The 25379-nt window shown below is 46.3% G+C and overlaps 3 protein-coding genes across 3 annotated transcripts; 2 read left to right on the top strand and 1 right to left on the bottom strand.

Moving 5' to 3' along the window:
- The first annotated feature begins 1708 nt into the window (after positions 1-1708).
- LOC135810540 (ubiquinone/menaquinone biosynthesis C-methyltransferase UbiE-like) lies at positions 1709-2512 on the top strand. Its single transcript, XM_065324032.1, has one exon. The coding sequence runs from the start codon at positions 1709-1711 to the stop codon at positions 2510-2512; it is 804 nt and encodes a 267-aa protein (XP_065180104.1).
- A 7824-nt stretch (positions 2513-10336) lies between these two features.
- On the top strand, positions 10337-11137 carry LOC135810539 (uncharacterized). The gene has a single exon (XM_065324031.1). The coding sequence runs from the start codon at positions 10337-10339 to the stop codon at positions 11135-11137; it is 801 nt and encodes a 266-aa protein (XP_065180103.1).
- A 13178-nt stretch (positions 11138-24315) lies between these two features.
- On the bottom strand, positions 24316-25116 carry LOC135810537 (arsenite methyltransferase-like). Its single transcript, XM_065324029.1, has one exon. The coding sequence runs from the start codon at positions 25114-25116 to the stop codon at positions 24316-24318; it is 801 nt and encodes a 266-aa protein (XP_065180101.1).
- Between the last annotated feature and the right edge of the window lie 263 nt (positions 25117-25379).

The raw sequence follows: 25379 nt of genomic DNA, 5'->3' as shown, positions 1-25379 counted from the left end.
AAGAAAGCTCAGTCTTAAATTAAAATAGAAGAAATCACAGGGAAAATGAGCTATGAAGCAAGTCGTGGATAGTGGCTTCATAACTCGTTTCCATGTGACTTCTTCTATTTTAATTATACTTATTGGCTCAGTATCCGAGTTAAATCCTGTATAAATGATTGTTTAAAAGACCGGCTTTCAGGCATAGGAGCAGAATGCAGAGAGACGGACAGCCCAGCCAACAGAGTAACCGGCAGACCAGTGAAACTAAAGATACATGCATGAGAGGACGGCTAGAACACAAGGAAGGGGAGGGAAACAAACAGTGCGAGGTCGCGTAGAGACAGTCTGACAAGAAGAGAGAGAGAGAGAGTTTGTGTGTGCATGTGTGTGAGGTGATGGGAAAGACAGAGAGACAGACAGAGAAAATGGTGGACGGGCAAACAGATAGACAGAAATAGAGATAGATAGATAGATAGATACCGGTAGATAGACAGGGAGAGAGAAAGAGAGAGAGAACGTGGGAGATACACAGGGAAAGTGACAGGGGTGTAAGCAGAAACACAGACAGACAGGCAGCCTGAGAGACAGACAGATCAAGCTAGGGTGTGAGGAGTACACTGTATACAGATATCATCCGCAGCGCCCGTGGCAGGGCGTTCCACCTGGAAGCACCACTGGAAGAGCAGCGCGCTGTCCCAGCACGGCTGCGTGAGTGAGGAATGATCACTGCTGGAGCCGGGATTGCGACTTTGTCTGCCCAAACAAATTTTCCAGCAGGACAGATGCAGTGCCATTGACACAGCGTCGCACGAAGCGCAGCACGAAGCAGAGCATCTTGTGGCGGAACAGTTCCAGCAAAATATATAGGGGCGATGCACCAAGGAGAGGGTGGGCATGTGGAGGTTCACCATACACAGCCTTGACAGCCCGGTTTTGAAGCTTCTGTAGTAGCTCCAGGTGATGTTGGTGGAGTGCACTCAAAAAGTAATTTGAGCCATACATGATTTCTGGCATGATCACAGCACATGCTGTCATTGCAATGCCATGGATATTATCATGGAGATTGTTCGCTCGTCCCACCCGTTCCGAAATTATATCCATCCGGATACTCACTACTAGGAGATGTCCGTCAGTCCAAAAAACGAAATGGTATGCAACGAACAATACCATGGACCAGCTAAGACGATTTAAAATTGCTTTGAACATACAATGTAGTACCAGCATACCGTATAATAATAATAACACAGATACGCGTACAACATGAACAGTCGTGCTATACATGCTTCCGCTGCTGTTCTCTAGCTCTGTACAATATAATTATGTACATGTATGTCAATATCCGGCAGTTGTGGCGAATCCTTCAGATTATCTGCCGCCATCCATTGCGATCCGCAGCAAACTATCCCACGTCGTCCAGATGGCTTCGGCTCGAGAGGCCCGGCTTGCGACTGCTGAGCAGGTCTTGGTTCAGGGTGCCGACCAGCGACGATCTGGGCCGGCCCTTGTGCCCACGTTGCTGTGGGGTGAAGTACCCACTCGTGGCTTGCTACGCTGGGGTGTCCGGCGAGAGTCGCAGTGCATGCCCCAGCATCCGCATACGTGCCTAGTATACCGTATGCTCCCTATTATAAGCCCTAGCAGAACTGCTTCCTAGTCAGTCGCTTGATTTCACTCTAGGTTTCGGTGCTTCCCCGTGTCCCGTTCGGTGATTTTAAAAGAGGCAGAAATGGCGACGAAGGAAAAGATTTCTCAAGTTGCACGTCTGTACAAAGATCATTCCAGCGTGCAATACGAGATTGGCCAAGACCTTATAGCATCTCACATGCGACCTTTTCCAGGCCAAACCGTCTTGGACTTGGGCTGTGGCACGGGGAGTTTGGCAAGAAACATCGGAAGCGCTGTGGCAAAGCAAGGACGCGTACTGGGCGTCGACCCCAACACTGAGAGGATAGCTGTTGCTAGGGAGGAAGAGCGACATTGTTCCGAATCTCATCAACGTAACGTGAAGTTCATGACTGGTCTTGTTCATGATGCCGTGCAACATGGACCGTTTGATGCCGTCTTCTCCAATTTTGCACTTCACTGGGTACCTGAAGACGACACGGATGCCAGTGTGTCGAGTATCGTCAAATGCCTGAAACCTGGAGGTCGTCTCTGCGCTACTTTGACACGTGGCACAGGAGGCTACGCAAACCAGCTCTCTCTTTTTGTCAATGGAAGATCTGAAGAATCCGCTACTGGTATGCACCTGCGGCCGCTTAACTACTGGACGAGCAAATTGAAACAAGCTGGTCTGTGCATTGAGCACGCGGAGCAAGAAGAGGACACCACGGGGAAATTCCCTAGCATTCGCAGCTATTTCGAGTTTGTCAAAGCCTACACAGAAGCTGCGATTGATTACGAGAGCGTCAATGCAGACGACCTAGCCGATTTCATCAGCAATCAAGGACTGGGCTCCTTGGACTCGCCTTTTGTCTGTGTTGCTACCATCTTGACAATCATTGCGTCAAAGCCGTCATTGGAGCACTGAACTGAACTCTACTTCATCAAAATCAACTTGTTGTTCGGCCTAAGGAATCATTTTCTAATTAAATTTTATCATGCCTATCGGAATGTCCATTACTAGTATCACCCATTATTCACAATACTCTTTGCGTTAGTGATAAACATGCATGCATGAGACTGTTCCACAAATAGATATCATCCACATTTTGATATAAATAGTTTAAAACACAACATTCTGCGGCATGTAGCTGAAGTGCTACCCATAACACGTTTGTTTTGTGGGTAATTTCTTATCTAACCTAGCTGGAGAGGGATCTTTCACCTTGAGTTACTATACTTCAGTTGTCATGTTAGTCTCCAGTTATTTTTGTCGCTGATGCTAGCTCTAGCACGAACCTCCATGTTCATGACTTCTCTACCTTCGCACGATCCCACAGACATCATAGGCGATCAGCCCGATAGGCTTTGAGTGATACAGAATAGATTTTTGGTTGGAGGAAAGCAAATCACCACACGGAGCACAGAAGCCATAATTTCGACTAGGCCTTTCGTACCATTTCTCTTCAAGTCGAATACAAAGTGCCGGTTATAAGGACTTGCTTGCTACCTTGTTAATCACCATTGTATTCGACTTGACGAAAATATCAACAAAGAATGGATGAACAAGAGCCACAATCTCATAGCATGTGACAAGCCTCCCGCCACGCTGGCGGTTTCAGAGGCAGCTATTGCTGTTTAGTAAATTTTTATAAAATTATATATTTTTTACGGCTTTGTTATGTCATCGTATGTATTTGTGCAGGCGGTAACGCTTTGTGGCCGGATTCCTGAAAAAACTTGAAGAGCAATGGTACGAAAGGCCTAGTCGAAATTATATGGCTTCCGTGCTTCGTGTGCTGGTGTGATACAGAAGTAAAGACAGTTGTTGTAAACCGTGCCAAACCGATAATAGTTGTCTACAGTGTGTGCAAGATTAGACTACTCCGTTAGAGCAACGCCGACTAACTTGCCTCTGTATATTGGTTCATCGAATTCTCTTGGGTTGTGTTCCTGAACATATAAAGCCTTATAACTGGTTTGTTTCGGGCCGCTCCACCAGAAACAAAGTGTCTCTTCCCAAGGCCAAGTCAACGCAATTCACAAGATCGCCATTCTTCCAGGGCTACTGTGCATGGCTACAACTTCCCGAATCAGTGAAGACTTCTGCATCATTGAAAGAATTTAAAGTGAATCTAAGGGCCTGCTGATGACTGAGTGCACCATAATAATAATACTTGCAAGTAAAAACTAATCAATATATATAGCTTTTCGGCTGTTTCCTTTTCATGTATATAATCTTCTCCTTCTTTTACCATGGTTGGCTATCACCCACATCTTCCCGTTTTGGCTGCCATCGGAAGCCATAAGATGTTGAATAAATAAATAAATAGACTTTGTGCAGTACTGGGGCCTCTGTCGATCAAACTGGGTTGCCCCTACTAGGTGCCTGGGGCCGGCTTGATGTACCGATTTGCGGTAGTGTTGGCAAAAGAAGACTTTTTCCTGCATCAACTAATCCTTTCCAATATTCGGAGACTCCAATGCTGCCAATTTTGAAATCATCCGTTTTAAGAGATGATTTTAAAAGGGAAAGCGAAACGAAATCACCACCATTGCCAGCATCACTATGGTGGTCTCACACTACAATTCAATATTAATATCTCCCAATTCTCACCCTGGCCTTGGCTCTGGGGACTTCGGCAAGGAGTGTAGCAAACAAAGTACATATTTGTTCACTCGTCCCTGTTCTCCATAGTACACTGGTACGTCTTGATTGCAGTCAGCGGCGGATGCTTCAGAGCAATGCCCGTCCACTCACCAAAATACTTTGTAAGGTCACCCACGACTCCAACCGCAGCCCTATTCTTCTACTAACCTCTACAACAAGTCAACATCTCTAATGCACTCCACCTACATGTAGAACACCAAAAACAAGCATCCTGCCTTCAATGTACAAGTCAGCTTGACTAAGGGGTCTCTCAACGTGCTCGTTTGTACGTGAAGTGTGTAGGTTACATTGAGGGTTGCGTTCCAGCAGCCGGAGTGGATTTACAGGAAGAGTGAGTTTCGAAGTCTGAAGAAAATGTTGAACGATCGCTACTGGTATTTATTTATTTATTTATTTCACTCAACTCGTGGTTCATGACCAATTGGCACGCAAAGAGCGAGAGAGGGGTGATAGTCAACCACGGCAAGAAAAGAAAAGAAAGGAATATAGAAAAAGAGAAGAAAGAAGGATAGACAAGAATCCAGCAATGAGATCCTATCGTACTACATTATGCGCTCGGAGTGCATTTTTAAAGCTGGAAAGACATTTTGATGTCTTAACATGCTGGGGAAGCTGCAGCCAAAGGCTGTAGGACAAAAACAGAGGAGAGTTGGTAAATGCGGCTGAATTAGCACAGGGAAGTGAGAGACTATTACGAGTGGACCGGGACAGAGAAAACCAATTGAATACGGAGAGATGAATGGGAATTTTACCTAGGCGAATTCTGTGGATCAAAACGCAAAGCTGCTGTTTGCGATTATCTTGCAGTGGCTGAGTATTGCTGATACAATAGAGCTCAAGACTAGGAAATAAACGCTGCTTGTTAAACAATATTTTAAGAAGAGATTTATGTTGGATTTCAAGTTTGTTCACAAGATGTTGACTTAGACTACACCAAGACTGACATGCATACTGGAAAATAGGTAATAGATACGAGCGATAAAACATAGAACGGCATGTATTTGGCAAATGAGAACGATGAGGATATAGTATGCCGAGAACACTACCGGTATGACGAATATGCCTTACCTTCGATTAGTGGTATTGCATAGTTGGCCTTGGGCGAAGGCTCTGATTTGAGTCTTTCTGTACGAGAAGTGAGAGGCACATTTCTTCAGACTTTTTCCCATTTAAACTGCCAAATTGATATTAAGGATATTAAAAACTGGGATGTTGAGCCAAAAGTAATTACCGTACTCGCGCCATTAGAGCCCTCTCTTGAATAGTGCCCCATCCCAAGTAATGCTCCAGTCTATAGAGCCTGTGAAAAATAACGCCCTCTCTTTAATGGTGCCCCCGGGCTTGTAACAAAGCCCATGTGCAAAATTTGGTGTTCTTTTTCTAATGTTCCTGTCCATGTCATTGAACTGGTGGTTTCAGGATCAAGGTCGCTGTTCCTGCTGCCGCTTCTGCTGAGTCGTGATAGTTTACAGCATTTTTTGGTTTACAGTTCGTAGATGTGTTGTAAGTAGGTGTCAATTCGGCTGGACTGCTAATCATAACTACAGTGTAGTAACTTACTAATACTAATAATAATAGTTACAGTTCGCATGTAACTCATGGAAGGACCCACGGTCTTAACGCATCTGTCAATGAAATCCAGGAGGAAGAGCCAACAAAAGGCATCTAAATATTGTTAGAACGTATCGCAGTAAGAACAAGTACGCAAGCGCAGCGCATTTTCCAGAAGCATATCGGAAATGCCAATAGTGTAACTTATAGGTCCTTTCCTCTTAATATGTATATAACAACATACTACACTCACGAGAGAGAGAGAGAGTGAGAGAGACAGAGACAGAGAGAGAGGGAGAGAGAGGGAGAGAGAGAGAGGGAGGGAGGGAGGGAGGGAGGGAGGGAGGGAGGGAGGGAGGGAGAGAGATATAGAGAGATAGATATATAGATAGAGATTGAGAGAAAGACAGAGAGAGATAGATAGAGAGAGATATAGAGAGAGGGAGAGAGAGAAAGAGAAAGAGAAAGAGAGAGAGAAAGAGAGAGAAAGAGAGAGAGAGCGAGCGAGAGGTTGAGAGATAGGGAGGGAGAGGGAGAGGGAGAGAGAGAGAGAGAAAGAAAGAGAGAGGGAGAGATAGAGAGAGAGGGAGAGAGAGGGAGAGAGAGGGAGAGAGAGAGGAAGCTGTGTTGAAAGTCCAAGTTTCACATAGTCAAGAATTACGATGATCAGGCCTCAATACCGAGATACTATAAACAGAAACGAATACTTTAGGGCTTGGAGAATGTTTAACAATGCATATTCGCCAAAAATTGCAAGCCGTTGGCACGCATTTTCTTGAAGTACTACAATCCTGATTGGTTTCAAATTCTGCTTCATTGTCTTCGACCAAAATCTCTTCACGTCTGGGACACTTACATGTGTATCCGCCACGACTAGCCTACTGGGCTACTAGTAGGCAGTACTAGGCTGTTGTAGGTACACCGTCACATAAAGTATGCACTAGCAGCGCGCTAGTGCTAGGCGGATCGAACGATTTGTTATTAAATTTGATTATCGATGTTGTCTTGCCATGAAAGAGTCAATTCTATTCTTTATTGCAATTATGAAATTGCTTTCTCCACACCGACGTTCTTTAATACACTCCTAACCGTTTTCGTTCTTTCAGTCTACCTTTAGCCTTACGAACTTAGAACGTATTGTTGTCCCTCACGCGGACGTGCGACTAGTTGTTGGAGGTGAAAGCGTTGTGAATAGCTATACTGGCTCTCAACGTCTGTTCAGCACAACTCCATGAGCGACTCTGACTCACGCTGCTACCTGGGGCTTCACGAGGTGTTTGTCGCGCTGGAAACAAAGCGTCTCTGTAAGTTTGTATCCCTGGTGATGGTTTGGCCTGGAGAGCAGTATATAAGTGGTGCTTTTCAGGCACAATCTTCCTCAGCCTACTCAAGCTCAACTGATGAGGGGTGAATTCCCCGAAACACTGTGTATTGAGCAGGGAGTGGTGCTTTCTTTCAGGTTTGCCGAGCGGAAGGTGCGACGTGCTCCTCGTGTGCTCCGGATGGCAGTCGTGAGTCAGTCAAGTGTCAAGTTCGGCAAGAAGCGTGTGCTCCTCGTTGGAGCAACCAACTTCCTTTAGCCTTAATTTTGTTTTTTTGTGTGTCGCTCCCTACGTGGGAGCTCGAGCTCTTTCGTCAAAATGTGTGTTTGTGGAAAATATCGGCTTGGGCCAGGTCAAAGGTGGATAATTGTCGGGTGTTAAGACCTACATATGTATTAGATGTTCGGCACTTTGTCATGGTACATTACAAGGCGTTGTGAAATACACACGACCTTTTTCCATGTATGTCCAGCATCCATGCATCTTGAACATACTGATTACAGCGAATGGAGTGTGCAACCTAATACTTATTATAATACTTCGAAGTATCTTGTGTCTTTCCCTCAAACTAGTGAAGTATCTTGTATCTGCGTGCTTATGGATTCGAGGTGGCTTTGGAGGACGTTTCAAGTGAGAGAAAGTCAGGTCCGTCTAAAACAGTAAGTGGCTGCGGAAATGTCATGGCACACATGTATGGCGAGCAGTCAATAGAAACCTCCATCACCTACGACACACTGTGCACATATTGCACTAGTCTGCGATCCAACCTGATAGTTACCTTACAAAATGGCAATACATGTACCACATACAGCATTGGGCATTACGCTCCTTAAACGCCTTACGCAAAGCGAGTATTCGACAGCCTAAAATCCGTACTTGTGATGATTCTGATTACCTTCTGACAACTCTGAAGATCCATTCATTTGGACCACTGCACTACAAGTTCATGTGTATCATTCTTATCCTGGCGTCTTGCAATCAGGAGAGTTGCTGCAAAGGTTTGCGGTGTTGATGGCTAGACCAGGACACACGCGGATGTCAAAGGGACCTACACAACAATTGGGATGCCGATGGCCGGGCTTACTCGCTTCAGTCACAAAGGTACATGTACGTGTACATGTGGATAATAATACCCTCAAGCGAAGGTCCCTGGTTCGAATCCTGGTGGTGACAGCCAAATTCCTTCAGATTTTTCTCTTTTCTATTCCCTTTATGATAACTTAAAAGAATATTAAATATTAGTAGAAACTCATTTGTGATTCTAGGTGAAGGTTTCGTCAACGAAATTCCATATTGCTCTTGTCCATAAGCGACCGACTGATAAGATAAAGGTGGACCCTAAATCTACACACGTATTTACAACTCTCTCCCTTCTCCTTGGGATTCAATGCCAAGCTTTGCAAACTCAAAGATCAAAGACATTGACCATGAACCTGGTGCACACAGTTACATTTCGTAGAACGTGCAGGTTCTCTGCCATAATTGTTTGTGTTCCTCAACATTTCCTAATGGATTTACAATCAATAACTCGGATGTTGAGCCGATAGTATTATGTAAAGAGAAAAGGACCTATACGTTACTAGTTATGACTAACGAAATAATATACAGTCAGAAAGTGCGAGAAGAAGGCACACAAAAGACAAGGATATTGAGACATTCGACGACCTGGTAGACTGATACCTGGTTCCAACACATGTACGAAGCGCAAACCAACAACTTTCAAACTTGGAAGGCTTACATGTAGGTGCGGAAAGTTCCAATGAGGAAGACGAGTTGTAGTTAGACCAGTTTGTCCAATGGTCTTACTAGTCTCGTCATCATCATCCCGTAACGTTTGGCATTCATCGTTGCGGAGGGACATACGTACATGTAGCGCCTGCACATCTTCGTGGCGCATCTCTCTCCCTCATGGAATCCGAGACCCTTGATCGGAGGAGTTACTCCTGCCCCGCTCCCACTTCCATCTTATATACCTCCGCCCCCGCTGTGGAGCATCTGATAGTTCTGTGGTATGTTAAAAGTAAAACAATAAAAGAAAATTATAGCAAACTGCTTTTACGACAGGAATCACATCACTAGTGCAAACACTCGTTCGATGCGGCCGAGTGGAGGTCTGGTTCGTAGCTGGCGTAAAGTAAAAAAGGTGACGTGGGTAAAGTGGGTAAGTGTTCTTTGATTACACCAGCAATTAGTGCACCAGACGTTTGCCTAAGGGAGATACATGTTCCGCGGTTCAGGCATAATTATGTGTTTGATTTTCGCCATGATACACCCGCGACCCACAGCTGACGGCAAAAGGAATACCCATGTATCACCACACATGTGTTACAAAAAGTGCAAAACCGCAGGTGAGTTACGTACTCTCGGTGTTGGTATGCAGTTTGGGTGTATCGACACGTACACGCTCTTCACCCGCGGCAGAAGACAGAACTGAGTATGTTCCGGAGTGTTATATTGTCGTCCAGGCGTACATGTAATGTACAGACACATGTATATGCACAATGGTCAGGGCTGACGTGGAAGCCAGCTGTGTGTGTTACATGCAAGTGGTGGGACAGTGTTTATGTTATTTTGTGGACACCATCAGTCACCGCGGATATCACATCATGCACATGCAATGCAAGTACACATTTAGCAGCTACGAGGAACCTGCTGTCAAAGCTCGGCTGGTGGTAATAAACGTCAAGATTGCGTGGTGAATAACTTGCTACACCCACACATTACTGTGCTTTTACCACTCGCTTTGTTTCCGACCACTTACGCAAACCCAGTATTGGCAACTACCCATCCATCAATAATTGTATCCCTTTATTATGAACCAATTACAGGATCACCCACCTCCATGCGTTTGAACCCCACCTACATGTACATTTAGATTCGAACAAACCATGCTGTCATTGCAACTTTATGGACATTTTCCTGGGAAATGTTCTCCCGTCCCACTCGTTCCGAAATCACGTCCATCCGTATCATCATTTAAAATACTCGAAGTAGTACATGCACATGTACGTTAGTCCAAAACGATTTTTATGCAACGAACAATACCAACAAAACACAATTAATTGCTTTAAAAATACAATGTAGTGCTAGTATCGCGTATGCTCTCTATATAAGCCCTTGCAGAACTGCTACCTAGTCAGTCGCTTGATTTCACTCTAGCTTTCGGTGCTTTCCTGTGTCTCGTTCGTTTATTTTAAGAGAAACCGAAATGTCGATGATGGAAAAGACTCCTCAAGTTGCACGTTTGTACGAAGATCATTCCAGCGTGCAATACGAGCTTGGCCAAGACCTTATAGCATCCCACCTGCGGCCTTTTCCAGGCCAAACCGTCTTGGACTTGGGCTGTGGCACGGGGAGATTGGCAAGAAAAATCGGAAGCGTTGTGGCAAAGCAAGGACGCGTACTGGGCGTCGACCCGAACACTGAGAGGATAGCTGTTGCTACGGAGGAAGAGCGACGTTGTTCCGAATCCCATCAACGTAACTTGACGTTTATACCTGGTCTTGTTCATGATGCTGTGCAACATGGACCGTTTGATGCTGTCTTCTCCAACTTTGCACTTCATTGGGTGCCAAAAGACGACACCGACGCCAGTGTGTCCAGTATCGTCAAATGCCTGAAACCCGGAGGTCGTCTCTGCGCTAATTTGACCCACGACAGTGGTGCCTGTGCCAATGATCTCTCCCTGGTAACTACTGGTCAAACGGAAGAATCTGTCACTGGCATGGACTTTCGGTCTCTACAGTATTGGACGGACAAATTCACTGCGGCCGGTTTACAGATAGAGTACGCTCTGCAGGATGACAATACCACCATGAACTTTCCCAGTGTTCGAGAGTACTTTGACTTCGTCAAGGCCTACACTGAAGGAGCTGTGGATTATCAGAAGCTGAATGCGCGTGAGTTGTCCGATTTCATGGGCAACCATAGCCTCGGTTCATTGGAGTCGAAGTTTGTTTATATTCTATCCGTGCTGACTATCGTTGCTTCAAAGCCTGAGGATCGATAAGTTCTGGATTGCTTGTCTGCAAGTCTGAAACTAAAACTCTGAGTTTCCAAGTCTGGATGCAACCAGGTCCACTGTTCATGAACTTTCCAAGTTTCGATTGCTCTCTTTGTTGACTGTACAACATTCCAAAACCTTTAGCCAACCCCATTGACCAATATGATGCGCATTGACCGTTACACCACTGTTTCGCCTAGGAGAATTTTGACTTGCCGAATGCCGCCACACATCACATGATATACTCAGGCAATGTCACATTTACCCTTCTCATGGCCATATTTGAAGCTCTTCCTATGCACCTTACTAGTCTGATGTGTTTGTAAAGTGAAATACTTTCAAGTAGTAATTGTGTCCGTTCCCGATGGATCAGACATTGCTACCAGGATCTACGACCGTTCGCAGCGGGATTATTCATACCCCCACAGTTCGTCGCCCGCAATTCACAGCGAGATTTTTCGCAGCGGCCAGTATTCACAACAGTGACAAATCACAGTGGGATAGTTTACAGCGAGACAATTCACACCCAGTACAATTCACAGCAGGGACAGTCCCATAATTATGACATTGAAAGCCAAATTGTCAAATATCGTACTGGTCTCGTCATCGTCCAGTAACAATCGACATTCTTTGTTCCGTTGGGACTGTAGCTTTTGCTCGTTTTCGTTGCGCTTGCCTTCCCCTCTTTGGTCTTTCCATAACCTTGAACCTTCCAAGTTGGAAGGCTGTCGGTTAGCTCTACGGAGATGTGTTGAAGCTAGGTGTCAGGACGTCGAATGTTTCAGTACTCTGTCAGTTTTGTGCCTAGTTATTGCACTTTCTGACTGTATAAAGTATCATGTTACAGTGATGGAGAGTTACTCTTAACTCGTATCCATATGTCCTTTTCTCTTCTACATTATTATTATTATTATTATTATTATTATTATTATATATTTGAGGATTTCCCAAAGACATAGTCTAAATTGAAGGGAGTTCCATTACGTTGGGAGGCTGTAGGGTTGAGATAGCAGACAGTGGATGGCTAATAAACAGCCTAGCTAGAAAAAATACATAACAATTTTATGTTTCAGAATGGTCCTTTACTCAATAATGCCTATAGCCTCGGGTTGCGCCTTGAAATACGAAATATACCGAAACAGAAAAATAAACACAAAAAAAGAATCAGCGCAAAGCTCAAAGAAAGAGGACAGAGGCATGTCAGTGAGGATTGGCATTGCGTTTTGTGTCAGAGAAGTGCGTTCAAATGTGACTGCGAAACAAGGACTGCGAGGCTGCGGCTCTCAGGTCTGCGGGCAAGGCATTCCAGACAGTAGCGGTGCGGAAAAGAAATGACCTCCTGGAGATGTGAAATGTCCATGGTTTGAATTGACCCGCTGTGAATCGTACCACTGTGAAAAGTCCACACTGTGAAGTGTCGGGTTGTGAAATGTCGCGCGATCAACTGTCGCGCTGTGAATCGTAGCGCTGTGAAAAGTATCTCAACGAACTGGCGCAACCGTACAATGTAGGGTACATGTAGGTGAATGCTATTGCCTTTGTCCAGTCCATGGTGTATACAATGTAAATATTTGAAGTATATAATATTATCGAGTCCATCCTCTTTGGTGTCAGCTTTCTTTTCTACTATTTGTGGTAAAGTGGCTCTATTTCCCCAACAGTCAACAGTCGAGTTTCACCGACGACTGTAAGTTACATGTACATGTACATGTACATGTACATAGAAGTTCGCAAACGCGATACCCATACTGAGCGGCATTGTACAGTGTACAATCATGGTCATGTCCATGTGCTTGACCCGTGAAGAGAAATCCAAAGTACAGCAAACACGAAAAGGCATGGAGTTACGGCCGTGAAGCGGGGAATTGGGACCAGAGCCCCTTGACTTGTCTGGAAATAGAACCGCAATGATTGTACCCAGGTTGCACGCACTGCCAACCGACAGAAAACAGGTGCCAATGAATAGCAACGCGAAACTTACACTGACCACGAAACATCAGGACGGTCCCTAAGGCTACATGTGCATGTATAATTATGTATATCAAAATTAATACAATGTACATGTAAACTCAATCTGCGGACAGCATGCTGTTTCGTCCTTTGTGGACTCATCAGCGCAGCACAGAGGAAATAAGGCCGAACCTGATAGCAATAAAAAATATATTTTCCAAAGCGAGATTCAAACCAGGCCCTAAAGTACCTTGCTAGAGTGCTCAAACTGACAAGTCAGTCAGCTCTGCATAACGCAAACACCAAAGGCACTACCCCACACAAAAGTGCTCACCAGCTACAAGAGCAGGAGCGAAATAGTCAATCTGCGGACAGAACTGTTTCGTCCTTTGTGGTGGAAGTACCTCGCCAGAGTGCTCAAACTGACAAGTCAGTCAGCTCTGCATAACGCAAACAGCAAAGGCACTACCCCACACAAGAGTGCTCAACAGCTACAAGAGCAGGAGCGAAATAGTCAATCTGCGGACAGAACTGTTTCGTCCTTTGTGGACTCATCAGCGCAGCACAGAGGAAAATAGGGCGAACCTGATAGCAATGAAAATATATTTCCAAAGCCAGATTTAAAACCAGGCCCGAACGTACCTACATTGTAAATCCTTGCCAGAGTGCTCAAACTGACAAGTCAGTGGGCTCTGCATAACGCAAACAGCAAAGGTACATGACTGTACATAATATTATTTTGTGTGGGACAGGCTAAACCTCGATGTACATGTACATGACTGTACAATCGTTCTGTACATGTACATGCATGACTTACACACAAGTCATTATTTCATTGGAGACAAGAATATGATTACAATGTATACTTGCGCGAAGTGCACGGTCCGGCTCTCCGCCTTCTCCGTGAAATAATAATATATACAGCGTTGAAGGTTCTGCGTTCCGGCTCCCCGCTTTCTCCGCGAACAAAAGAAAACTAGAGGAAACCAAACAAACATTAGGAACAAGACTGATGGGCACCGGCGGATTATTCCGGCAGAAATGTTGGCAGAATTCGGTACTTTTTCTGGTCAGTTTCATGCATGTTTGGTATGTGGATAAAGAAATGGACCGTATGCGTGTTAAAACAAAATGGCGTCACGATTTATTGAAAGTGGTATTGTTGGTGGTACGAGTGTTCAAACCCATTTGAACTTCATACTGTTCGTCTTCTTTTTGACATGCTCTCTTTCCATCGTCCTTAGCTTTTGTTTGTTGAGAGCTGTTTTGGCTTTCTCCTATACCTCTGGGGGATGCCAAGTGATGGTTTTGAGAGGCTGGTGATGGCTGTGAGCGAGAGTTTGCCGATCGGCGTCGTCCTCGCTATAGCGATGAAAATACTAGTTACTGCGCACCTGGCAGATATCACAACACGTCGGAGCGTCCAGGAGCAAAGGAATCTTGGGTTTTCACTGGAATCTAGTTCCTCCAGCATCGTGTAGCCCACCGTCGGTGAATGGCCGTCTAGAAAGGTCGAACCTGGTCTTCTGCAGCATCTCGCAGTCCTGCGAGGCATACTGAATACGCCTGTCATGTATCCTACAAATAAAAATCACGAAGTAGTGGACTTTATAGTGATGAGTCTATCCTGTATGCTGCAAAAGACGCAGGAAATGTGACTGGTGTCCGTACACTGGACGCCAATATCATCCCAGTCTTTTCCTGCAGGATCTGTTTGACATTGACATACCAGTATGCAGTGGGTCGACATTGGCCTGGTTTGGCAGCTATCTGCCTGGGTGGATGTAGCAGGTTTGCATTGGCGCGTCGTCCAGTCCGACATTTTCTTGTAACTGTGGAGTACCGGCAGGGTTTGAGAGGTTGCTCGTGCTGTGAACACATCTCTACTGCCTGTCTCGTCCTGGAAGTGCCGTCTCGCCGCTTCCTTGCTCTACAGTCACGCCGTTATTTCGCTTTGTTTCGTGTTGCAGCTCAAAACCTGCCCTAACAACTGTGAGCTCGCAACATGGTATGGACAAATTGCACCACTCATGCTGGTTAACTAAAACCGGGATAGTCGAGTAAGCGAGTTCACTCCCTGGGCCATGGTAAGATCTGTTCAGCGCGGGCTATTCCAACCTCCAAGTGCATAGTCACTGATCGATCCATGCGATGGTGGTTGACCTACAAAGAGCCAAGGTCTACGAGTACTACTATTGGATGCTGTCTACATGCAGTCAACAAAATCAAAGTACCTCAGTATGCCCCAGAATAGGGCATGTGCATCTATAGCATGACACAACAGGGGTTCTGGCGGCACCTGTCAAACAAGCAGTAGCGACTAGTGCCAGCTACCTATTGGAGGCTAGCCGCTACAGTCTGTCACTGGAGATAATTATTATGTTCACTGTTTAGACTGAGCACAATCTGTAACAGGTTTAATCAAACTTGAAAAGTAAGAGGCCTGGTTGAGCGTGCCTCGACCAGTTATATGCAAAATGTGATAGTATACATGTGGCAATGGCGCCAATGAAGGTGCTAATAGACAGGCGTAAGACGCACGAGGTGCGAGGGAGTGTAAAGTTATAGAGAACAGGGGAAAACTGTTACATCATCCCCCTCCTATGGAGAGGAAGGAGCTTATAACCCAAATGCTCAAGTGGAATAGAGTACAATAAGCGCAAACACGTGCGAGACGAAAAAAGGCTTCGCACTGAAGTAACACAATAAGACGACTGAAACTCCATGCAAATAAAGTGTAATAAGCTCAACAAATGTGTAAGGTGAAACTAGAAGTTCAACTGCAAAACTCAGCGGGCAGAAGCCAAGGTTTTGTACTTCTGAAGTGGAACAATGTCATTACCAGATTCATCCAACAAATAATGTTCAGGCTCCCAAGTGGCATCAGAGTAGCCTTGCCACTTGACTAGGTACTGAAGCTGATTCTGCCGACGGCGGTGACTGAGAATGTTCTCCACCACATAGCGGGCATGACCATCAAGGTCCGTGATAGGCGGAGGCGTAGGCTGTCTCCTATTAGGAATAGCGTTCTTCTCGTAGGCACGGAGTGCCGACACATTAAATACCGGGTGACAGCGGCTGGTATGAGGCAACTTGAGCTTGTAGGCATTCGGGCCGACCACATGGGTTATAGGAAAGGGGCCAAACCACTTGGGGCGTAATTTATGGGATGGTCGGTCCCGAGCTTCAGGAGTCAGGAGGAAATCCCGGTAGACCATTACCAAATCTCCCACCTTCAGCTTTCCCTCGACCCTTGTCCGATCTGCATAGAAGGCCTGACGAGCTTGAGCTGCCACTAGCGCATCTTGTGAGATCTTGACCGCGTCTTGTCTTGCTTGCAACCAATCAGCTGAATCTCTGCCTCCCTGAATAGGGTTGAGGAAGTCGGGTGGCGCTCTGGGATTTAGACCGTAATTTAAGAAGAACGGTGTGTTTCCTGTAGATGATTGAGTAGCGCTGTTGATAGAAAACTCACAGAGAGGTAGGAGCATATCCCAGTTATCTTGTTTATGATTTACAAAAGCCCTCAGCACATCCTCTACTATTCTGTTTACTCGTTCAGTTAGGCCATCTGTCTGAGGGTGATTGGCAGTACTAAATGCTAGTTTCGTTCCTAAGCGATCAAACAATTCCTGAAAAAATGCTGCCGTAAATCTTGGATCACGATCACATACAATACTAGAACTCAAACCATGAAGTCGAAATACATGTTGAATATACAGATCAGCACTTCCTTTAGCGTCAATAGTAGAGGAAGTAGGTGCTAAATGTACACACTTTGTCAAGCGGTCTACAAATACATATATAGCATCATGACCTGTATCGGTCCTAGGCAAACCCATGATAAAATCCATCGAGATATCTGCCCACGGCTGACTGGGCACTGGTAAATTCTGCAAGAGACCAGTTTTTAGCTGGCCGCCTTTAACTCGTTGGCAGACGTCACATGACTTGACAAACGCCTTTACATCCAGTCCCATTCTGGGCCAATAGAAATATCTAGAGAGTCTGAAATAGGTGCGATCTCGACCGGGATGCCCCGCAGTCACACAGTCATGGTATTCTTGAAGCAGGGCGAGTCGGAGTTTGCTACTCTTTGGAATGCATAACCTGTTCTGTGGTGAAGATCTGAGATAAAGATAACCGGGTGTTTCATTTAGAAGGTAACGGTCGTGCAGATTGTCATGGCTTGAATTTTTCAGTCTCCTGATAATGGGAGCAAGATCCTTGTCGCACTTGTAACCGTTGACAATTAACTGCGCTAAGTCTGGATTAATCTCTAGGGTATGCTCTATGGCATTCAACTGAATGTTAGGAGGATAGGATGACCCGCCTATTTCAGAATCACTGAACAGATCTGGACGGCGTGAAAGCGGGTCGGCAATGTTTTTCTTTCCTGGTTTGTGAAAGACCGTAAAGTCATAGTCAGCTAAAAACTCTACCCATCTTGCCTCACGCTTGGTGAGAGTCGGTTTGGTTCGTAAATAGACAACACCCATATTATCAGTCATCAGGTCAAAGTGGCGGAATAGATAGATTCTCCAGCACTTTAATGCAAATACCACAGCCAACGTTTCCCTCTCGGCCGCAGTATAGTTGCGTTCTGCAGCTGACAGTTTCCGACTACAATAGGCTACGGGATGCAAATCCATATCTTCTCCCTGCTGCAGGAGCACACCCGCCACGGCAAAGTCACTTGCGTCAGTTTCTACCATGAAGCTTTTCTCAACATCGGCCAGTTGCAACACTGGCGCCTCGAGTAATGCTGATTTTAGAGACTCGAATGCCTTCTGTCTAGCAGCGCTCCATTCAAAGCGTGAATTTTTTCCGGTGATTTCTTCTAATGGACGAGAGATGGTCGAGTGTCGATCTATGAACCTTCGGAAATAGTTTGCAAAGCCAAGAAACTTCCTCACATCAGTTACTGACGACGGAGTTGGCCATGTTTCCACAGCACTTATCTTCTTGGGATCAGGGGAAATTGATGTGCCGTTGATTTTATGCCCCAAGAAGAGAACTTCTCTCACGCCGAATTCGCATTTAGACTGTTTGCAATACAGCTCACTATTTCTAAGTGTTTCTAGAACTGTTTGAAGATGATGCTGATGATCTTCCCAGGTCTTGCTGAAAACTAGAATGTCATCCAAGAATACTACAACGAATTTTCGGAGATGCGGTTGCAGAATAGAGTTCATGAGAGACTGAAAGGTGGCCGGGGCATTAGTCAGCCCGAATCCCATGACTCTAAATTGGAAGTGGCCGAACGGCGTATTAATGGCCGTCTTAGAAACATCCGAGTCTTGAATTCTGATTTGATTGTAGCCTGACCGCAAGTCCAACTTGGAGAAATATGCACTGCCCTGGATCGTGTCGAATAAGTCATCAATATTAGGAAGACAAGCTTTGTTTTTGATCGTAATTCTATTCAATTCTCGCCAATCGCACACCATTCTCAGAGTACCATCCGACTTTTTCACAAAAAACACAGGTGCACCGTATGGCGACTTACTTGGCTCAATGAATCCCTTCTCAAGTAATTCTGATAGCTGTGACTGGAGCTCGTCCATCTCTGGTTTCGGCAGGCGGTAGGCGGGTCGAGACGGTGGTCTGGCTCCATCTTCTATCTGGATTTCATGGTCGACTGGTCTCTTCGGTGGAAGCTCATTCGGCAGCTCGTCTGGAAATAAATCCTGGTACCTCTTGAGCAGGTTCTGGATGTCTTGTTGCTCTGATTCCTGGAGTTGTGGCCCGGAACGATTCTCCTCGTTTGCAGCAGTGACCCATGCAAGAAACCCCTCGGCTCCACTCCTCAGGGCATGACGAGCTTGTCGGCCACTGATAAACATGCTTTCCACAGATGGCCGGTCGGCTGTCGGCGGGTTAGCTGAAGGCAATTTGGCAACAAAGGGCTCACCGTCCAACTGAACTTCGTTCGTACGGAAGTTGATGCTGGGGTTGTTCCTTGTAAGCCACGGCTTGCCAAGAATAGCGTCGTAGCGAGTCAGGGGATACACAGTAAAGTGCTGTTCCTCACTGAAGCCCCCGACTGTCACCCTTAGCGTGCGTGTGGAAATCTGCGGGACCTCGCTGGTCGAGCCGTCCGCCAATGTTACGCTCAGCACTGCTGAGCTTGCATCCGTGTCAAGATGATGCTTTCGAACAAAACTGTCTGCAATGAAGTCATGCGTCGAACCGGAATCTATCAGCATCACTGCACGGCGACCGCCGATCTTTCCCTGTATGCGCAGTAGGTCGTGTTCAGGTTCATTGCCGACGCTGACGTTGCTGACATGACACCTTTCTGCAACGGGACAATTTCCTACAGCTATGGGTGTCTCCGGCTCCGTAGGTTCCTGGAGAGCAACGTCTTCAACCTCCAGAGCTCCGAACCGGTTAGCGACTGGTACCGGCGTGGGCGCTTGGGTCGTCGCCAGTAAGCGCACCCCCTTTCTTACTGGCGACCAGCGTTTGGGTAGCGCTGTCCACCCTCAGTACAGTCTTTAGCGAGGTGGCCTGGCTTCCTGCAAGCAAAGCAGTGTCCCATTGCTCGCAGTTGGACACGCTCTTGGTCCGTCAGCTTGCGGAGGCCCTGACCACGGAAGCTGGGCACGGAACGCGACTCTCTACTGGCTGGTGGCCCCGACGCCGGTGGCCCTGACGACTGCTCCACGGTGTTTGCTGCCATGACAGCTTGCTCCAGGGTACGTGGATGCTCACGCATGACCTGTCGCTGGATGTGCGGCACTAGACCCCTGACGAACAGCAGCGCTCTGGTGTGGTGGTCGATTTCCGGCACTTGCAGGCTGAGGCGAGTGAAAGCAGCAATGTATGCGTCCAGCGACCCGCGCTGCGCTGCGGAAATTAGTCCCATACGCGATGTTTCCTCGTTGTGCCGTGGTCCGTACACATCGCCAAGTGCCGCTTTCAGAGCAGGCCAGTCGGAAAACACTTGGTTAGCTTCCAATGCCGCTATCAACCAAAGACGAGCGTTTCCAGTCAAAAATCCTGCCGCGTAGTCGACCCTCTGTGCCGCATTTGGGAGTGCCAACGACCGTAGGGCCATGTCCATTGCAAACGTCCATTCTTTGAATGTAGCGGAATCTCCTCCAAACACAGGCGGCTCTTTCGTAAGGCGGGGTGTTGGCTCCCACGGTTCCGAGTTCGGATGTATCGTTCGGTGTCCTTGGCTAACGCGCTGAGCGGTCTTGATATCGTTTATCAGCCGAACGACGAGTACGAGGAGCGTAAGCAGAGCGACCAGAACACCTGCCAAAAGCAGAGTAGTAACCATCCTCTGCTACCAGTGTAACAGGTTTAATCAAACTTGAAAAGTAAGAGGCCTGGTTGAGCGTGCCTCGACCAGTTATATGCAAAATGTGATAGTATACATGTGGCAATGGCGCCAATGAAGGTGCTAATAGACAGGCGTAAGACGCACGAGGTGCGAGGGAGTGTAAAGTTATAGAGAACAGGGGAAAACTGTTACACAATCAATGATGCCCAATCAATCTGCCCAATGTGTGTTCTGTTCCACCTAATTATAACGTCCCATCGCATCAACCCTATGTCGTCACTCTAGCATGACTTGTGTTATTATTGTTTATTTTGATTCGCTCGATAAATAGAGCACAATAAACGTTAACTTGACCGAAGGATAAAGGCGACTGCAGATAGAGGAACACATCGAGGTACAGGTACCGGCATCAATACAGTATCAGAGAGAAACAAACAAAAATGAGAGGTACGCAGAAAAAACTCTCGTAAGCCCAAGGGGAAGTGGTTGATGAGGGATGAATGCACTCTCCACGCTCATCTACACTGTTCGTGGAAATGCACACATACATACAATAATATACAACATAGCAATAGCATGTACAGAACCGAATAATTTCATGTTCACACATGCAAGCACAGACCTGAACATTAGTACCAAAAGCCGATAAAGACAATATCCCTATACACACAGACACAGACACACACACACACACACACACAATGTCCCATGTATGCGCCCGTGGCGAGAAAAGCACGCAAATCTACAAATGCACTGGATATGAACCCACAGATTTTCTCTTATAGCAACGATAGCGGATCTGATTCTGAATGAAACACACACACACACACACACACACACACACACACACACACACACACACACACACACAATACAATCATTGAATGCCCATACGCAGATGATGGCAGGTCCTGAAAGAACAGGCAGCGTTCCAGTAATGGGGAACAGAACTTCGAGTGGCGAGTGAGGTATACACACACACACACGTGCGTGCGCGGGCACACACTAAAGTATTCAGAAATAGAATCGACATTGTAGTATTCATTGGTTGGGGAATGGAAAGGAAAATAAAACATTGCTGTAGGTTATTGTTGTAAGGACACTGGGAGCACAACAGAAAGGTAAGCAACTTGCTTTGAAGCAAAGAAAGTTATTATTCCACGGATCTCAGAAGGAAGGAACGTTCCAGAATGCTGCACTGGCAACAGGCGGCCTGCATGTGCGCGGCCCCTGCAGTCGGTCCAGCTGCCGGCCTTGCAGTGCTGAAAAGAATGTGCAGTACAGCATGTCACATAGTATCGCAGCCTGGACAAATAGGCGCTGGGAAGTCCTAGTTATGTGCTCACCTACACCACGATGCACCAATCTTCTGAGCTACTTTGGCAACAACTTTGTCCACTTGAGACTCCCATGGGCTGAGCTAGTTGTTGAGGGCTGCACCAAGGTGGACGGCAATGACCGCTGATGGCAAGGCAATCCATGACACACAGTCACTAGGGCATCGTCAACATGGCGCTGAGGCTGGATCGATAAAATCAACCTTTAGGCTGTCGCGGGGTTGACAACGAGGCCGCTGTCTCGAAGCTAGTCAGTCAGCCTGGTCACCACCATTGACGAACCAGTCGCTACCGCCAGCAGTGGCGGTAGGTTGTGACAAGTGTGGTGCAATATTGTCAGCAAATTCAGTGACTTAGGATAAGATGAGTGACAAAGGGAACGTTGTGTTTGATAATATTGAAGTGAACAGGGATGATCACAAACCCTGCGCGTACTCCACCGTGAGTTACAAGAAAATTCCGGACTGGACGACGAGCAAACGCCAACCTGCTACATCCAACCAGGCAGATACTATTACGATAGCTGCCAAACCAGGTCAATGCCGACCTACTGCATAATGTCAATGTCAAACAGATCCTGCAGGAGAAGACTGGGGTGTTGGCGTCCAATCACTGAGTGTACAGACACCAGTCACATTTCCTGCGTCTTTTGCAGCATGCAGGATAGACTCATCACTATAAAGTCCACTACTTCGTGATTTTTATTTGTAGAATACATGACAGGCGTATTCAGTATGCCTCGCAGGACTGCGAGATGCTGCAGAAGACCAGGTTCGACCTTTCTGGACGGCCATTCACCGACGGTGGGCTACACGATGCTGGAGGAACTAGATTCCAGTGAAAACCCAAGATTCCTTTGCTCCTGGACGCTCCGACGTATTGTGATATCTGCCAGGTGCGCAGTAACTAGTATTTTCATCGCTATAGCGAGGACGACGCCGATCGGCAAACTCTCGCTCACAGCCATCACCAACCTCTCAAAACCATCACTTGGCATCCCCCAGAGGTATAGGAGAAAGCCAAAACAGCTCTCAACAAACAAAAGCTAAGGATGATGGAAAGAGAGCATGTCAAAAAGAAGACGAACAGTATGAAGTTCAAATGGTTTTGAACACTCGTACCACCAACTATACCACTTTCAATAAATCGTGACGCCATTTTGTTTTAACATGAATATCGCGGATTGAGCAGAATTCGAGGAATTGCCCGCCATAAGGTTTGTATGAATCTGCCACCTTTTCGAGCAGAATCCGCCGGTACCTAAAGAATGACAAGAAAAGCAGATAATATTTTAATTATGAGAACATGATACAGAACATGACATAAATGAGCACGGCAATTGACCTCAACAGGGGATACCAGTAGCCGCCTCGGCAACAACAAGCGCAGCTGACTCTCCGCGGCAAAGACAGGTGCATAGAGCCGTCTAGCACACCTCAGGCACATCACAGTGGATCGGACCAAGGCAAAGCTGATCTGGCACCGGATTGAAGCCATCACGGCACTGTAGTCTGTGGGCCTCTCCGGTATTGTCGGCGATGAGGGACGCTATCCTCTTGTCCATTATGCTTAGAAGTAGGACACACTTCAGGCTCTTGATTATTTTGAAAGTGTCACTTGTTTACTAGTTTACTACTAGTGACACTTTCAAAATAATCAAGAGCCTGAAGTGTGTCCTACTTCAGTATGTAAGTATAATTACACACATAATACATGTACATTGTATATTGTATATGTACAGCTGGATTAGAAGCTCGGATTTTATTGTCAGGGACACCCGCACTCACAGCCATAGTGCACTCCAAGAATGGGAGGCGATCTCAAGCACCAGGTTGCATGGGACTATAAAGATAGACATCGAGTGTTGACTGAGGTCCGGTGGTTCTGCACCTGATTCTTGGAATGTGCACTTTGAGACTAGTGCAGATACTCAATCTGCGAACAGAACTGTTTCGTTCTTTGTGGACTAGTGCAGATAGGCTTCGCCTTCTCTGCTTTGCTGCTCCAGTGAAAATGTGTGTAAAATACATCTAAATGTATTGATAAAGTTGACGATTTTCTCCACTCTCCCATGCCATGAACGAGGGGATAACGACCCATCTGCCTCTCCGAATGACTCTTGATTGCAAAAATTGTTGGAGATCAATTTCGATCATAAACAAGACCAAGAATAGAAATCATACAAGACTACAATGTACAATAATGTATCCTGATGATTTGGAGGACAAAGGAAGTGACAAATTAGCATGCACGATTAATCCTACCCGACAGACACAATTCGCAAGTACACGTAAGTAACCAAAGCAGCTAGCAATATACTGGGCTATTGGGCACTAAACTGAAATGCAATGGGCGTAGCTGGGCGTGTCGAACGCAAATGCATCTACATTGTATCTGTATGAAAGTATTGTAAGTTGAAACATACTGTTACTTGCAACAATGGAGGGAAGTAAACTTTACAATTCTGATATTTTTCTCTTCCACGAGATCTTTGGATAAAAGGTAACTAGACTGGACTGGTACAATGTCAGACATTGAATGGGCAATGAGAACTGAGCGGAACAAATTTCCGTGTCGAGGGAGAGAGTCAATTCGGGGAAGGTTCAAAATTTAATTACCGCACTGTCTGGCTTTGACGCCACCACTGTCAGCATTGCAGAACGATAGACAAGCTCCGAGTCAAGGCTACCCATATCATGACTTGCGATGAAGGCAGTCAGTTGTTCAGAGCTCAGCTTTCCGTAATCGACGCCTCCTTCTGTGTACGCCTTCACGAACTCGAAGTATTCCCGAACAGTCTTGAAACTTACGACCATGTCATCATCCTGTTGTGCGAATTGTACTTCCAGACCCATCGTTCTGCATTGGTTTGTCCAGAAGTCGAGAGATCGAAAATTCATTCCGGTTATCACCTCTTCGCTCTGTCCTGTTGCCATCAGTGAAAGATCATTGGCATAGGGACCAGTCGTTAATGTGATGTTTGCACAAAGGCGGCCTCCAGTCTTCAGACATCGCTCTATGCTGCTCATCGTAGCATTCATATCATCGTCCGGCACCCAGTGAAGCGCAAAGTTGGAGAAGACAGCATCAAAAGGTCCATGTGGCACAGCATCATGAACAAGATCAGTCATGAACTTCACCTTTGCTCCGTTGGACAAATGGCGTTCATAATGAACTTTGGCGACTTCTATTCTTTCTGTGTTTGGGTCTACACCGAGTACCTCGCCTTCGTGTCCAAGGATATCAGCGATATCCTTTGAAAGACGTCCAGTGCCACTTCCTAAATCAAGAATTTTCTCACCCTCGCCAGGACCAAGATGGCTGATTATCAGGGACTTTCCATAGCCATGTTGCAACGCTGAATGGTTCTCATAGAGCTGGGCAAGGGAGGACGTGTTTGCCATTCTCGAAAACTTGGTGTTAGGGTGACAAGACCAGAAACCTCTACGAAGTCAACAAAGAGCAGTACACAAAACTGCTGAGCAACAACATCACCAAGCATTACAAACCTACACCGGCAGAGACTTACGACCAGATCAACTCGGAAGCTCAGACAATTGCTGCGACGCTGGAGCTGGACGACAGAATGGATGCAATGGCGAAGAAGGACGCATACATCACGCTGAAGGACCATAAAGACAACTTTTCCCGGTCCCTGCCATGCCGG

This window comes from Sycon ciliatum, chromosome 2 (assembly GCF_964019385.1).
Source record: "Sycon ciliatum chromosome 2, ocSycCili1.1, whole genome shotgun sequence".
NCBI classification, from domain to species: Eukaryota; Metazoa; Porifera; class Calcarea; order Leucosolenida; family Sycettidae; genus Sycon; species Sycon ciliatum.
Note: the sequence above shows the minus strand (reverse complement) of the source record. Positions and strands in the feature narration are given on the sequence as shown.